Source organism: Lethenteron reissneri, chromosome 18 (assembly GCF_015708825.2).
Source record: "Lethenteron reissneri isolate LAM-NWPU_2019-01 chromosome 18, ASM1570882v1, whole genome shotgun sequence".
NCBI classification, from domain to species: Eukaryota; Metazoa; Chordata; class Hyperoartia; order Petromyzontiformes; family Petromyzontidae; genus Lethenteron; species Lethenteron reissneri.
Window position 1 is genome coordinate 13,211,997 of NC_083796.1, and position 14,174 is coordinate 13,226,170.

Genomic DNA, 14,174 nt, shown 5'->3' on the forward strand with positions numbered 1-14,174 from the left:
CTAATTATGTATAATCAGTAGCAGTATTGTTGCGAATAATAAGAGCAATTACTTAGCCATGGCACGAGCATTTGAGTAATAATAGTAATGCTATTACTCGTAATTAATTTTACAATTATTATTATACTGTATGTAATGGGCAAAGACCCCGGGGCCGGCCCAGGACACGCTCGGCTGGTCTGGGAACGTCTGGGGATTCCCCAGGAAGAGCAAGAGTCGGTGTATAGTAGTGTAGTGTATAGTGTAGTAGTGTATAGTGTAGTAGGGTGTAGTGTAGTAGTGTATAGTGTAGTAGTGTATAGTAGTGTATAGTGTAGTAGTGTGTAGTGTAGTAGTGTATAGTGTAGTAGTATATAGTAGTGTATAGTGTAGTAGTGTATAGTGTAGTAGGGAGGTGTGGACCGCCACTACTCAACGCGGTGCTGTAGTGTATAGTGTAGTAGTGTATAGTGTATAGTAGTGTATAGTGTAGTGTATAGTGTAGTGTATAGTGTAGTGTATAGTGTAGTAGTGTATAGTGTAGTAGTGTATAGTGTAGTAGTGTATAGTAGTGTATAGTGTAGTGTATAGTAGTGTATAGTGTAGTAGTGTATAGTGTAGTGTATAGTGTAGTGTATAGTGTAGTGTATAGTGTAGTGTATAGTGTAGTGTATAGTGTAGTAGGGAGGTGTGGACCGCCACTACTCAACACGCTGCCGCCGCGACCCTCACCAGACAAACGGACTGAGACACGAGCGAACGAGCGATAGTTTTTGGCAGTAATTTCAGGATTGGCTATCCGCTCAATGCGTCTCGCAGCAATCACTTCCCGAGATCCAGCACTGTGTGGCGCTGTCCCACAGCAAATACTCAGAGATTTTTGTTATGTTCATGACGGAAATTGGGAATTTATTTGATCTCAGTTTCGTTAAAACTGCATGTGCTCGCGAATTTAACTTCTGCACGTCACCACATACAACAACTAAGTCACAGCTACAACTTGCTTTTATTTGATTATTATAAACAACTATCCATATTGTTTTCTCTCTTTCACTGTATGGAATTGTCTATTGTTATGTTTATGGGTACTGTTGTGATGGCGCTTTTGGTTGGCAGATTTGTGCCAGAAGGCACCACGTGTTTATATAAAAAAAATATTACTTGACCTGATTAAAGGTCCGGAGATTTTCATTTCATTCAAATACTATTTAGAAATATATCCTTGCACAATAATAATTTTAATTACGAATAAAATGATTAGCTTTGGTGTGCGCTCACAGGCATGAGAAATGCAGAACGGTAGTAAGATGTTAACTACCTCGCCTGGTATACAGGAGGTCGTGGGTTCGATCCCAACTCTGTTTGCATGTTTTCCCCGTGACCACGTGGATTTTTCTCTGGGTCCTCCGGTTTTTCCTTCCACCTTTAGAAACATGCGTTTTGAGTATTTGGCTGCTATAAATTTCCACATGATAAACCACTTCATTGAGCTGTCATTTGTGGCCAGGTCGCTTCTGAAAAAGAGCTACATAGCTCAGTGGGCCTAATCTGGTAAAATAAAGTTTTTTCTTTAATAGTTCGAACGTTCATCGCTTAAACCCATATGCGTCGAGAAGTAAGCCAACGCAAAACCACACGCGCTAGACTTCTGCTCCATGCTCTCTTGCACTCATCACTTCCTGTGCCGGGCATGAAATGCGCTGTCACGTGCCACCGTTATGTAACTGGAACATTTTCCCCTTTTTTGCTCAAGAGCAAAATGTGAGTTTTTTGTATCCCGATTTTGTCAAAACTACAGCTATTTGGATTTTTACATATTGCATCTGCACGTCAAGAGCATCTTGACAAAATGGGTCGCGATCGATATGTATAAAATCCAAATAAATAATTAGATACATCTTTGCAAGAGAAATTGAAAAAACGGATTTCGAATTAGCCCCAGGTTATGGCATGATTAATTTGCCAATGTTGGGTTTAATCTCGTTAATTTGTAAAAATTTTTTATGTATTTTGGATGGGTTTTGTTGTTGTAAAACGCACACGTAATAAATTGCAAACGCATAACTTTAAAAAAACGTACATGTAAATCGGCTGTTCTTCTGCAAGACCTCCCCACGTGTTACCACTGCTTTGACGTCACACCAAGAAGACATGTGGAAATGCGACACTGCCCACTTGTGGCACAGGATCTCCAATGGAAAGGAGCATGGCACCAATGCTCGTTTGAGGATGGTGGCACTCTGAAAAGTTTACTCGGTTTTTGCCTCGTCACTTCACGCTCGCACGCGAACTCGGTGTCCTGCGCTCGTTAATTTATGTGCGACACGGTAAATATTATGAACGAGGTCGTCAGTCACGAGAGTAACGCCAATGCCAAATGAAGGCAAAGAAAAAAACGGACCTTCGTGCGCAGAAAATTGTTGGGCCTATTTGAAGAGACCTTGACCAGGAGCAGTAGTGGCAGTGGGTAAATGAGGGATACTATCGAAGATAATTACGCGGGTTGTGGGCCCTGAACCATGGGGGTTGCAGGCGATTGGTCATCGCCGTAATGTGGGATGATCGCTGGGCATTCGAGGAGCCTGCCAATGCACGAATGCTGTAGATGTCTGCCAGCAGTGGGCTCCCTTTCAGCAATGGGTTGTTGAGCCAACCGTGAGCGGCTGAAAGAAATACCAAACCTCCTCTCGGAGGCCAAAAATTACCAGATAGGTGTGAGACCATTCAGTGCGGATCCCTTTATGGAGGCGGAGAACGAGGTTCATGAAATAGCTAGCAGGGGTGGGGGAGAGAATGGCAGCAGAGTTTATTTCATTGCGTCAGTTGTTGTGATTTAATAAGTTCACCAGAAAGAGGGTTTCTTTTGCAGCGCACAATTCAACCGATATTGTAGCCAAGAAGCAAGATCGTGGATCGCGAATAGCATCCTCAACCAGCATTCTCTGCCGATTGAGAATATCTCCTGCCTGTCGTGGTTTACAAAGGCAGAGATGAGGCAGCGACGAATTCTACGAAGCGCTGGACCACCGGGCAGTGTCGTTCCTTGCGGGAGGGTAGCCGACCTTTATCCAGACGATTGAGGGTCCTGTTACACCTTCTGCTGCAACCGCTAAATTATGTACGCTGTCCCAAACTGCCCTAAGCACGGCATCCGACCTTAACACGTGCAGCATGCGATGGTGCGCTTCCTTAGGGAACATTTTTAAACGTGTAAAGACACTAGTCGCCTCACTCCTCGTGTTCATTTTTCTCTAATCCACCAACGACGTGTTTGCACGAGGTCGGGTGGAAATAAAACACGTATATGTTTAGGTTTAAATGTAATGTACATTGAAATGTTAGAAAAATTATTAGTAATATAGCTGTACGTCCGCAGTGTACAGAGAATGTATGTGAGTATCATTGTAATGTAAGATACGGGATTCATAATAGATTTTTGGGTGACGCCACGTATGAAACTGTACTTCACTTTGCACGTGTTTACACAGGGCAGGACCATATTTGTGACGGAGTACAGGCACATGTTACGTGCACTTTTATTACTTGGACAATGGCGAGTGACTACAACCATCCATATATAACCCGTTAATTTATACACAAAACAGCTCCCCTGTTGAGCCTTGTAGACTGGAGGGCAATTGCGAGTAACTCGCAGCTATTACTGCCTGTCTGACGGTGCAGTCTACAATGTGCCAGCTTCCTTCGTCTCCCCAGTGCTGTTTAGACACCGTTTAATCGTTTAAGACTGAGTCAACCTAGGGGAGTCCCAGACACTACTTTACCCACTGACATTTGCCCTAGCCAGGAGTTTTAACGTAGGCGTCCAAATACGTGGCGTAGTGCGTTGGCACTATAAACGCATGCCGTGAACACACGCACACATACATCCACGTACTCCCAACGTAAAACCTGTAAGCGGTGTAACGCTCCAGAGCCAACACAGTCGTGCTGCCTGTGACGAAGGTGTCACGTCCGCCACTCTTGAGCTACGTAACGTTCACGTAAACCATCGAGGGACACTTGTCGGAGCAACCGTGACTGCTCAAGTGCTCTATCGGGGTGTTTCTCTGCGGAAATGTGTTTCCCAATTCAGCCGCGTGTTCTTACGCTCCCTTTGACATCACGTCCCTCGTTGTCCACGTGTTGACAGGAGCGACGGTGGTGGAGGGCCAAGAAGTGGCGATAAACAAGTCGAACCTGGACGCCTCGAACCTGCTGGCCAAGCTCGCGAAGGAACAGCGCGGCTCGCACGAGGTGTACCTGCAGGTCACCGTCCTGCCCCGACACGGCTTCCTCTGGCTCGGCAGCTTCAACGTGACCAAGGAGAAGCCGTACGTCTCCCAGGCGAACCTCGACCGCCACGGCTTGCGCTATCGGCACGACGGCTCGGAGGACGCCCGCGACAACTTCACCTTCGTCGCGTTTCCCAACCCCAAAAACAAACGCGCCGGCCGACCGGATGGCAGCAGTGACGTCGGCGACTCGCTCGTCGTCGAGGAGGTCTTCCTCATCGACGTGCTGCCGGTCAACGACCAGGCGCCGGAGCTCAAGACCAAGACGCCGGGCTTGAGCGTCGTGCAGGGCTTCACCGCCACGATATCCGAACGCAACCTGAAAGTCGTCGACCTGGATAATCCGGCGCCCGAATTAAAGTTTACAATCATCAGCAGACCGAACAACGGGCGCGTCGCGTTCAACGACAGCCCGAGCGTCGCCGTGAGCGAGTTCACGCAGGCGGACGTGGACGCGGGCCGCGTGGTGTTCGTGCAGGACGGGAGTCCCGCGTCCGGCGTCTTTTACTTCCGCGTGACGGACGGCGTCCACCGCCCGCTCTTCACCCTCTTTAACCTGGCGGTGGAGCCGCTGTCCATCCGGCTGGTGAACCACAGCGTGGTGGAGCTCGTGCAGGGCCAAGCGACGATCGTGGTGACGCGCGGCCACCTCGCGGGCGAGACCAACGGGCAGAGCGCCGAGATTACGTACCTGGTCACGCGCGGGCCGCAAGCCGGCCTCTTGCTGCTCAACGGCAGCAGGGTGGACACCTTCCCGCAAACCGAAATCGACGCGGGCTCGCTGGCCTACCGCATGACCAACATGTCGGCATCCGAGGACGACTTCGAGTTCAGTGCCCTCACCACCGAGAGCAACGTCACGGGCTTGGTTGCCAAGATTGCGGTGATGCCCCTGGTTAAGATTCCCGCGGACCTGGCACTACCCGCTGGAGCGGCCACCCCCGTGAGTCTGGACATGCTGGACGCGCGAGAGCTGGCGAACCTGACGGGTCACATGCCGCACTACGAGGTGCTACGGCCGCCGCGGCACGGCCGGCTCGCGCGCCGCTCGCTCCGCGGAAAGCGGGACGCACGGGGGGTGACGCGTTTCACCCAGAGCGACGTCGAGATGGGGCTCGTCCTCCTGGAAGTCGACGACGTAAACCTAACGGATGCGCGTCAAGCAAACGATTCCTTTAGGTTTGTGCTGGGAGCAGAGGGGGTCCAGCCAGCGGCGGGTGAGTTTGCGTACAGCATAGTGCCTCTAGATCCTTCCGCGTTGCCCAATATAACGTCGCACCTCGAAGCACTTTCAGAACACGATTCGTCGGTGACCCCCCCTGTCACGGGAGGCGCTACTGCCGTGGACTCGAACGTGGCCACGGAGGAGGCGGCGTCGCCATTCAATGCGACCGTGTCCCCGTACAGCGAGGCTCCGGCCAGAAGGCCTGCACCCCGATGGAGGAACAAAATTTCGGATCGCTGGGGCAATCGCAACAAAAACAGCAGTGCCGACCCCGACGACGCCTTAGATCCCAGCCCGTCGTCGTCGTTGCCCGATCTGGACTGGGCGGCGGCGGAGTCGGTGGACGAGGGCAGCGGCGGAAACCTGAACGTCATCGTCCCCGTCGTCGTCGCCGCCGTCGCGCTCGCGATCATCGCGGCTCTGGCCTTGCTGGCGATCGCCAGGAGGAGGAGCCGCGACGTCGCGAAGGGCTTCCGGGCTCTCAAGCCCAACAACCTGGGCCCGAGCCGCCTGCTCACAGTGGGCCACACGGAGAGGAGCCCCACGGTGCCCACCGTCACCGTGACGGCGCTCGGCGGCGGAGGATCGCCGTCCGCGGAGGCCGACATCGTGGCGGCCATGGTGGCGGATGCCCGGGCAAACCCGTCACCACCCCCAAGTCCCACCGCCCTCCCGTACACCTGGTGCCACTTCAACGCCGACATGCTGCAGTACTGCCGAGCCACAAGTCCCTCGCTGCGCAAGAACCAGTACTGGGTGTGACGCGGGAAGGCGGAGCGTTCCGTTTCGGGGGGGCGGAATGCGGGGTCGCCACGTTCACCCCCGTATGCCCCCCTCTCTGGTGCGGCTCGGCCGAGGTGGTCCCGTGGAGGTCGCTCACCCCCACCCCACCCCCCCGATCGCCCGCCGTGTTTTCACGCGGGTCGTTGAGAATGGGCGATTGCGTCTGCTCCTAAAAAAGGTGTCAGTTTTGTTGCCAGATAGAAGGGTAAAAAACTAATTATCATATTTTTTACTGGCAAATGAGGTTCCAATGGTGCGTCTGCTCCGTTTGTTTTTTCTAGTGTAAATTGACCTGAACACATGCCGGTGGGCCTTCTGCCTAAAGGACTGCTGCTGCTGCCGCGTGTTGCGGTTAGCTGGAGCCAACCAGGCCAGCGGCATTACGACGGCCGCATATTAGAACGAAGCCTGTGTTTGTGCTTTTTTTTTGGTGTGTCTACGTTCATATCTCGTTGGTACCATTTCTCTTTTGTTTTTACATATATATATAAACGTTGTGCAAAGAGCGTTTTGCCAAAAATACGGCCGTCAAAAAGGGCAGGAAAGAAAGAAAAGCGTTATAATTTGACCGGTGTTATCAGTGGCTGAATACAGAGAGTTTGTACTTTTTTTATGAATGGTGCCACGTTTTGATTTTGTGACAAACGTAATTACCGATATGAAGCAACATGTGTTCAACGAAACAAAGCTCCTTACGGATCAATGTTATCCCAGTAAAATTAGTGTTGTTCGGGCCGACCTTCACAAGGATTCGCTTTACTGAGTATCATCAGCAGGGTGTTGCCTGTTAAATGCTACCGGATAGTATAAGAATATACAGCAAATACCGAGTAGCGTTTGTGAGCATTTTACAATACATTTGGAATCGTTTTTAGCATCACTGCGCATCAATATTGTCCCAACATTGGATTGCTTATCATCGTTATTGTTGACCTAGTGTTGTAGAAGAGAAGCGGAAACATAAACTTGGAATTCTTGTTGTTATTTTGGTCTGCCAGTCAACGTGGTCTTGGGCTAACCGACCGCATCCCATGTGAAAGCGTAATTTTTTATTACTATTTTTGTATGTGGATTTTAATCGTCAAGGTTAAGAGGTCACGACGAGCGGGGGTGACCGGATTGCTTAGAGGTCAGAGCACTGAGCTGGCAACCACTGAGGCCGTGGGTTCAACTCCAGGCCTATGATTAAATCAGCTTCTCAAGTGTAGAGAGTTGATGGTTCATGAGCATTACTCTCAGTTGAAGACAGGTGGGAAAATGCTGCTTCCTACCGTATGGACGATAGGTCACTTGAAGACATATCAGAGGTAGCTCTGTGGTAGCCACTTCCATGGGGCCGTTGTTGCACTGCTCTGCAAGAGATACAAATTGATGCCTTAATTAAAAAAAGAGTTTATCATGGCCAATGCTGTTGATACCACCACGACTTGCCATTGCTTCTCTCCACAAGATCCCACTTCCCTTGCAGTGGTTATACACAAAGTATGCCACGATCTGGCTTGAGACCGTATGCTTTGTCTCCAGCCTTTGGGTGCTCACTCTCATACCTGTCTCAGTAATCTGCCCTCCAAAGATGTTTCTTTAATAATTGAATGCACAATACAATTTTATGGTACTATACAATTTTAATGTTTAATGCAGCAATATAATGCCAATAAACATTTAGTGGGCAAGTAGAATTAGGTGGGATATCAGAAAGGTACTTTGACAAGCATATCCACATAGTGTAGAAAATAAGTGTTAAATATTTAATCTGGATTTGTATGTTTTCTACCAACATTTTGAGAATTTTTTTTGAAACTCCACAGACGAAAACATGAATAGGCGTATACATTTCTGTCTTTGTTTATGCCAATACATATTTCAAATTATACTCTACGTTCCAAAAAAAAACCTCTGAAAAGGTAGTGAGTGAGTCAATGTTTATCCATTAGGCGCTCACTGTATATATACACGAATATAATTCTCAGGTGATGTATACAATCCAGCAGTGGCTAACGTGTGGCCGCGTGTGCTCTGGTAAACTATTGAATCGAACTACAGCTGAGCTATCCCGATTATGTCAATGATCGACTACTCCAACGATTATCGTGCGACTACTCGACGAATCGGATTACGTGAAAATATTTGGTTGGAAAAACACTGTGGAAAGTAGGGTAAGTGACGGACTCATCATCAGCTGGGGGTTTCCTGCCTTCATTAGGCTGGGTGTTTGGCGGGCGGTCAACTTTTTTAAGGGGCCCGAGTGTAGTCGCCTGCAAAAAAGGGGCCGATGACAAATTGTTTTGTCGTTGATGAACCAACTTTTGTGGCCTCATCGTCCCTAGCCACAAATCAAACCCAGCCAAAAGCCCCCTTGATTCTGACCCGCAGATACACCTGTGGTTGGCCAGGCAATACCACGTTCCCACGGAATTGAAGCGGGACGCAATTTTTTTCTCTTAGCGGAAATGTTTAGTTCGGTGCAGAATTATTTCAAGGGTTATAAAAACCAGGCTCTCTTCAACCGCTTACGTTCCACTCGGAATGCCTTGAGAGTTTCCTTTGTTACACCAGTGTTTTTATTATTATGTAAGATGTCTTTCAATAATACCACTAGTTGTTCCCTACGAAGGGAGAGAGCACGGCTATGCACGGATCTGTATTGCATATGCAGTGGTAGGATGCTCAATGCACGAATTGGCGGTGTCGTCTGTCGTTACATGCTGCGTTGTGCTTGTAACGTTCGGGCTTTAGTTAACCCCGGGGTGTCTCTGCCACGACTTGTATAGGCTTCAAAATGTGGTTTCAACAGCCATTGTCGACACGCTTGGTTTGTTTTCTTTTTTTTTCTCACGCACGGCTGCCAGATACTCAAATTCAGGTCGAGTCGGCCCAAGGAAACGGCCCCACGCCAGCTGCCAATTGCCGCTCGTTCGCTAGGGGCCGGTGTGAGGTCGTAGTTCAGCGATTAGAACTGCCGCTTCACACTCGCCGGTTCACTCACCCCAGTCTGTTGGCATTGGTGGTAGCGGGAAGCTATGGGGTAATACGTTTGCAGCCAGTTTCCAGTGGTGCTCAATTGAAGTGACTCTTTCGTCGTCGAAATCAGTGTTCCTTTATAACTGTCCGCCAAGAAGGGAGGTTACCTACCGGCTGCTGTTAACGACAGAGAAGGGTTCACGGGCTGCACAAAGTCCCATTCATTGGCAACCGTCACAGCCAAGTTTCCAAATGTGTGCGTTACCCCATTGACGCGTGTGCCACGTTATTGTACGCGAAAAATAAGAGCATGCTCATTTGACACCGACACTGTATACAGAACGAGGCAGTTCCATTTGGGAACCAGAGTTCAATCGCTAAGTTTTTTTCACTCGGTTACAATGATCGTACCGACGTGTATTCACGGCATACGCGCGGCCCGCTGTATAGTGTCCACACGTGGCTAGATGGGAGGCCCTTCACACGGCTTGAGACTGTGGAGATTGTTTGATCGTACGTCGCGCGGGCACATCAGCTCGGGTTGATGAGAGGCGGTGTCCGGCCAGGAATTCGAACTCGGGGGTCATGCGCTTCAGGATTCAGTGCGCCAATCACTGCACCACCGCCCAGTCTCGATGAAGGCATTTGTGTGATTCCGATAACCGGTGCCGTATTATGCAATCGTTATGCAATGCAGAGATTGTCTTTTAAACATTTTAGGGAAACTAAATATTTATAAAAAGTCGTATCCACATATTGTTCGGGTTATTTTTTTTACAATCATATAATATCCGGCCAGGGGGTTCTGTGACAAGGTGGTCTACTCACAATAGAAAGGTCAAGAGTTGAAGTCCCACTCGGTGGTCATCGACTCCACCCTTCAGTCTTTCAAGGTGTGTAAAATAAACACCACTTTGTGGCTATTTAGCATTGGTTGTTCTATGTAGAGACTTTTCTTCACCAAAGGAATGTGGAATTTCCACCCTCGGTTTCAGGGCTGCTATAGGAGATGACCCCCCCCCCCCCCATATACACACATTGTTGAATAAAGACACTTGGTTTGAAGAAACATGTATTGTGGATGAGTGCGTTGGAGCGTGATGAGCCGAGGTAATCCTTGGACTTGTAATTGTGAGGCACGATCCCACATTGCCATCTGCGCGGGTGTTGTGGATTCTGACATGGAACAAAAAATTACTTAACAATCACATCTGCTAAAGTGTTTTAATATCAATTGTCACCACTGTCTTGAAATTATCAAAGCAAATTATTAACTTTTTTGTCTATTTTCTTATACAATGTGCAAGCACAGTATGCGCTATGGAAAGTCCATAATGCTGATAAAATTGCCTGTTGCATACAGCGGTGTCAAATAATGTCACCTGTGGAGGTGGTCCAGTGGTCGTGAGTGGATATGCTCGGACAGAAATCTGCGCCCGAAGTTACAGTGATCGTTGGCATTTAAGGCTGCTGAGGTTTATCGGAGCTTGTGTCTTGGATACAAGGACGACGACTTCGCGTGTGAGAGTGGGCCAAGCGATTCAAGGGCAGCAAGACAGACACTGCTGATAGTTCTCTGAGAAGCAGACCCATTAGGCGAGTGATCCCAACGGAAGCTTGGAGAGCGGAGAACCGCGTGACCGAGCTGGAGTCAGGGACATCACGGAGGCATTGCAGATTGGCCATGAAGCTGCACAATAAATGTCTGAAGTGGAGTAATCGTTCGGTGCGCATGGTGTGTGTGATGGGTACCAACATTATTAACACGTGTCCAAAATCTGACCGATCTGCGGATGTTACTGCAGTAAACGTGTGTTGTACCGCAGATGCTGTGTTAAGGTTGGTGTCCCGATAGCAGAAGTTCATCGATCCTCGATCATGCTGTGGGTTACCTGTAGAAGTGGCAGTGCCGTGATGCTCTGTTGGGTCAGTGTCTTCTGTAAGTAATGAGGATCTGATTTGTTCACTGTGTTCCTCATGTTAAGGCATAACTATACCATCACGTTCTGAATATAAAGTAAAATGATTATATCAAAATATTTATCGTTTAAAAAAACATGTACGTGTCCTTAATATAATCTCACTTTTACTACTGAATACAAAGCTATACATTTAATGATGCATTGATTGATTGAAATCTATTTCTTATGCTCACAGTAGATGCATCTAATTGTGCACGCAATAATCGAATACCTCTGTACAGGTGTATGCAAGTTAGATGCCGTGTTACACTCGGGATTATGGAGTGAATAGGAAAAAAAACTGAACAAACGAGGCAATACAAACAAAACGGTACGAGACAATGCAAAGTGGTACAAATGTCGAGGCATTAATGGGCATTCTCCATCCTGTTAGCGGGTAGCTGCCCGTTCTCGTCAACAGGAGGCGGCAGCGCTGCCACGCCAGAGTTAGTGACCGTGGCCCAAAGGGGTCAACTACAATCCCTGGGAAGCCGATCCTGGGACACAATCCCCGGACCCCGGGAGGGGGGACCGGGGGATGATGTCACCTTCCAGAAAGTTCTGGAAGGGAGGCGTGGCTAGGGCGGAGCAAGCCACGAACCGGTATATAAGCCGGACCTCTCAAGGGTCCGGCTCAGTCATACCAGCGCGAAGACCGGAGAAGGGGCTAGAATAGGACCTGGACCACAAACTCCGCTGCCCTTTCTCAGGGCCGGAGCTGAGTGTGGCCAGTGGTGAAACCCTGGGGCTCCCCTCTCCCGATGTCCTTCTCAGGGCCGGGTCTGAGCGGACCAGAGGTCAGGACCCGTACACATTGGCACGGTCGGGTCGGGATAGCCTCCCCTAGAGCCCCCTAGAGCCCCCTAGCCGGAGGGATACAAAGACGTGCAGGGTGGTCCCCGTGTTAGGCAGTCGTGTAGCCCGGAGGCCATTCACCTCCTTAGCTATCGGGTGGAAGGGGCCGTTACCCCTTCGTGTTAGGGACCTGTACCCAGATTGCGAATAAATATCGTGTTGCCTCGCAAGAAGTTCTCCAATTATTTACCCACTACAAAAATTGTACGAAAAGGAAGTTTATCGAATTATTTCCCTGAATCGTAACAACTTGTCCACACCGCGGCCGAATCGCTGCGTGATTCGGCCGCGGGCATGTTCGTTTAACACGTGGTAGGCTTTCACGACCAATATTATCCATAAGAGAGGTGTTTGGGTTAGATCGCGTAAATATTTAAATGTGCTGTTAAACCCGCCACCACCCGACACAGCCAATTAGTAAGGTTTGTCACGTAAATACAAACGTGGTAATTCACTACTAGTTCAGCACTACACCGGTGTGTTGGAGAGTAACCCCACAACATTTACAATTGAAGTACTGTGACGTTTCGCCGATAATTACCACCAGCATCATCAGGCGGCAGCCAGAGTTGTGGATAAATCCTCGCTCTACTGAGGAGGCACGTGTTAAAGATATCCAGCTTCTCACGATTACGTAAAAAAGGAACGCGTCATAATCATTGTAAAACACTGCATCTTAAAACAATATGCAGAAACACAACTAAATCGTTACCGTCAGTTAAGATTTTAGTTATCCCCAACGGTACCGCCGTAAGTTCACGTGCTTCACTGCATATAAACGGTTACGTGTTTTATCAGCTGTGAAACAGGTGACTTCATTCTGGTGGTCACCTGGTAAAAAAATGTTGCAAGTGTGCCTTTTTAACGCTTTGCAAGTGATGGGTCTGCAGGTGTTGTGAACTGTGTGTTGGTGCTGTGACGTTTGTGTTTGTGCTGTGACCAAACATCAAGAAGGGACAGGCAAGCATCTGCAGCTGTTATTCTCCCTGCCTTTCGAGCCCCATCCCAAGAATGCATGCACAGTCGAATATTTTCAGTCAAAACTTAAAGGACATTTACTCATCCCTGAGTTGGAGTGGTGGCCATTCGGGGTTTTCTGTATTGTCAAGAGTCGTGATGCATCCTGGGATGCTCTGCATGAAGAGCACCTATATACAAGCGAAACTGTGTTCCGTTTTTTTAATAAATACCACATTACCTTGAATTAAACGACAAAACCTACCACTCGTGTCACAAAAATATTGCCTGTGAGTCCCCTCTCATCCTGGGTGGATGATAGAAAGTGAGAAGATGTTTCTCGAGAGGCTTTCCTTTGAAAATTGATGGGGCTCTGGTTTAGCGAGCTTTAGATTTTTTTTTAAAGCCACGTTCACGACTGCATCTGCCGCCTCTGGTACGCAGCTGTTACATTATTGGAAATGTTTCACAGAATCTCTAGAGTTTCTCCCATGGGATTCCACTCCCAAGCGGTCACTTCCCCAGGCAGACAGCGTATTGATTTTGAACGTCACATTCAAAGCTAGTGACCAGAATATTCGGGTGTACTGTTAGCGGAAAAGAAAAACAACTCAGAAGACATTTTCTGTTGTAAATATAACAAAAATTAACCTCGGTTCAAAATCAATCGGGTGAACTTTCTTTGTGTAGGATCGCTATGTGTCTGCATTGCGTGGCGTTTAAGCTGCGTGGAAGCTGAATGACCAAATAAATCTGAATTAGTTGAGAATTAAAAACACACGTCACATCGCAAACAACGCGATTGGTTGGGTGGCTGCATTCGTGGAATATGTTGAGCTGTTGGCAATGCACGGCCAGTTCACAAGTTCTGCCCAGTTCTGTATCTTAAGAGCCTTGCTGTGTAACTGCTGTGTTTATTACAAACGCGTGCTCTGCTGTTAAGGCGTTTTCATTGCTGGCTGTACAGAAATGCAATAAAATGCAGCTGTGGCCCCTGCTACCACATGACTGGTTCAGACATCGCTCGCCACTGATGGAGGGTGCTCGTGGTGGTCACGAATCAAACTCGGGAGGATCACTTGCAGGTTTCTTACGTAATACTCTGTGATGAAGATTCTTAAGGTTCAGTGTAAATTCACTTGGTATTTCCGCTAAAACAGC

The 14,174-nt window shown here is 48.5% G+C and overlaps 1 protein-coding gene across 1 annotated transcript in view; it reads left to right on the forward strand.

The window, feature by feature from the left end:
• Window positions 1-13,659, forward strand: part of LOC133343886 (chondroitin sulfate proteoglycan 4-like) — a 36,057-nt gene extending 22,398 nt beyond the window's left edge. The window contains 1 exon segment of the mRNA XM_061553856.1: window positions 4,130-13,659. Coding sequence (XP_061409840.1) covers window positions 4,130-6,258 — 2,129 coding nt within the window. The 3' untranslated portion in view covers window positions 6,259-13,659.
• The last annotated feature ends 515 nt before the right edge of the window (window positions 13,660-14,174 follow it).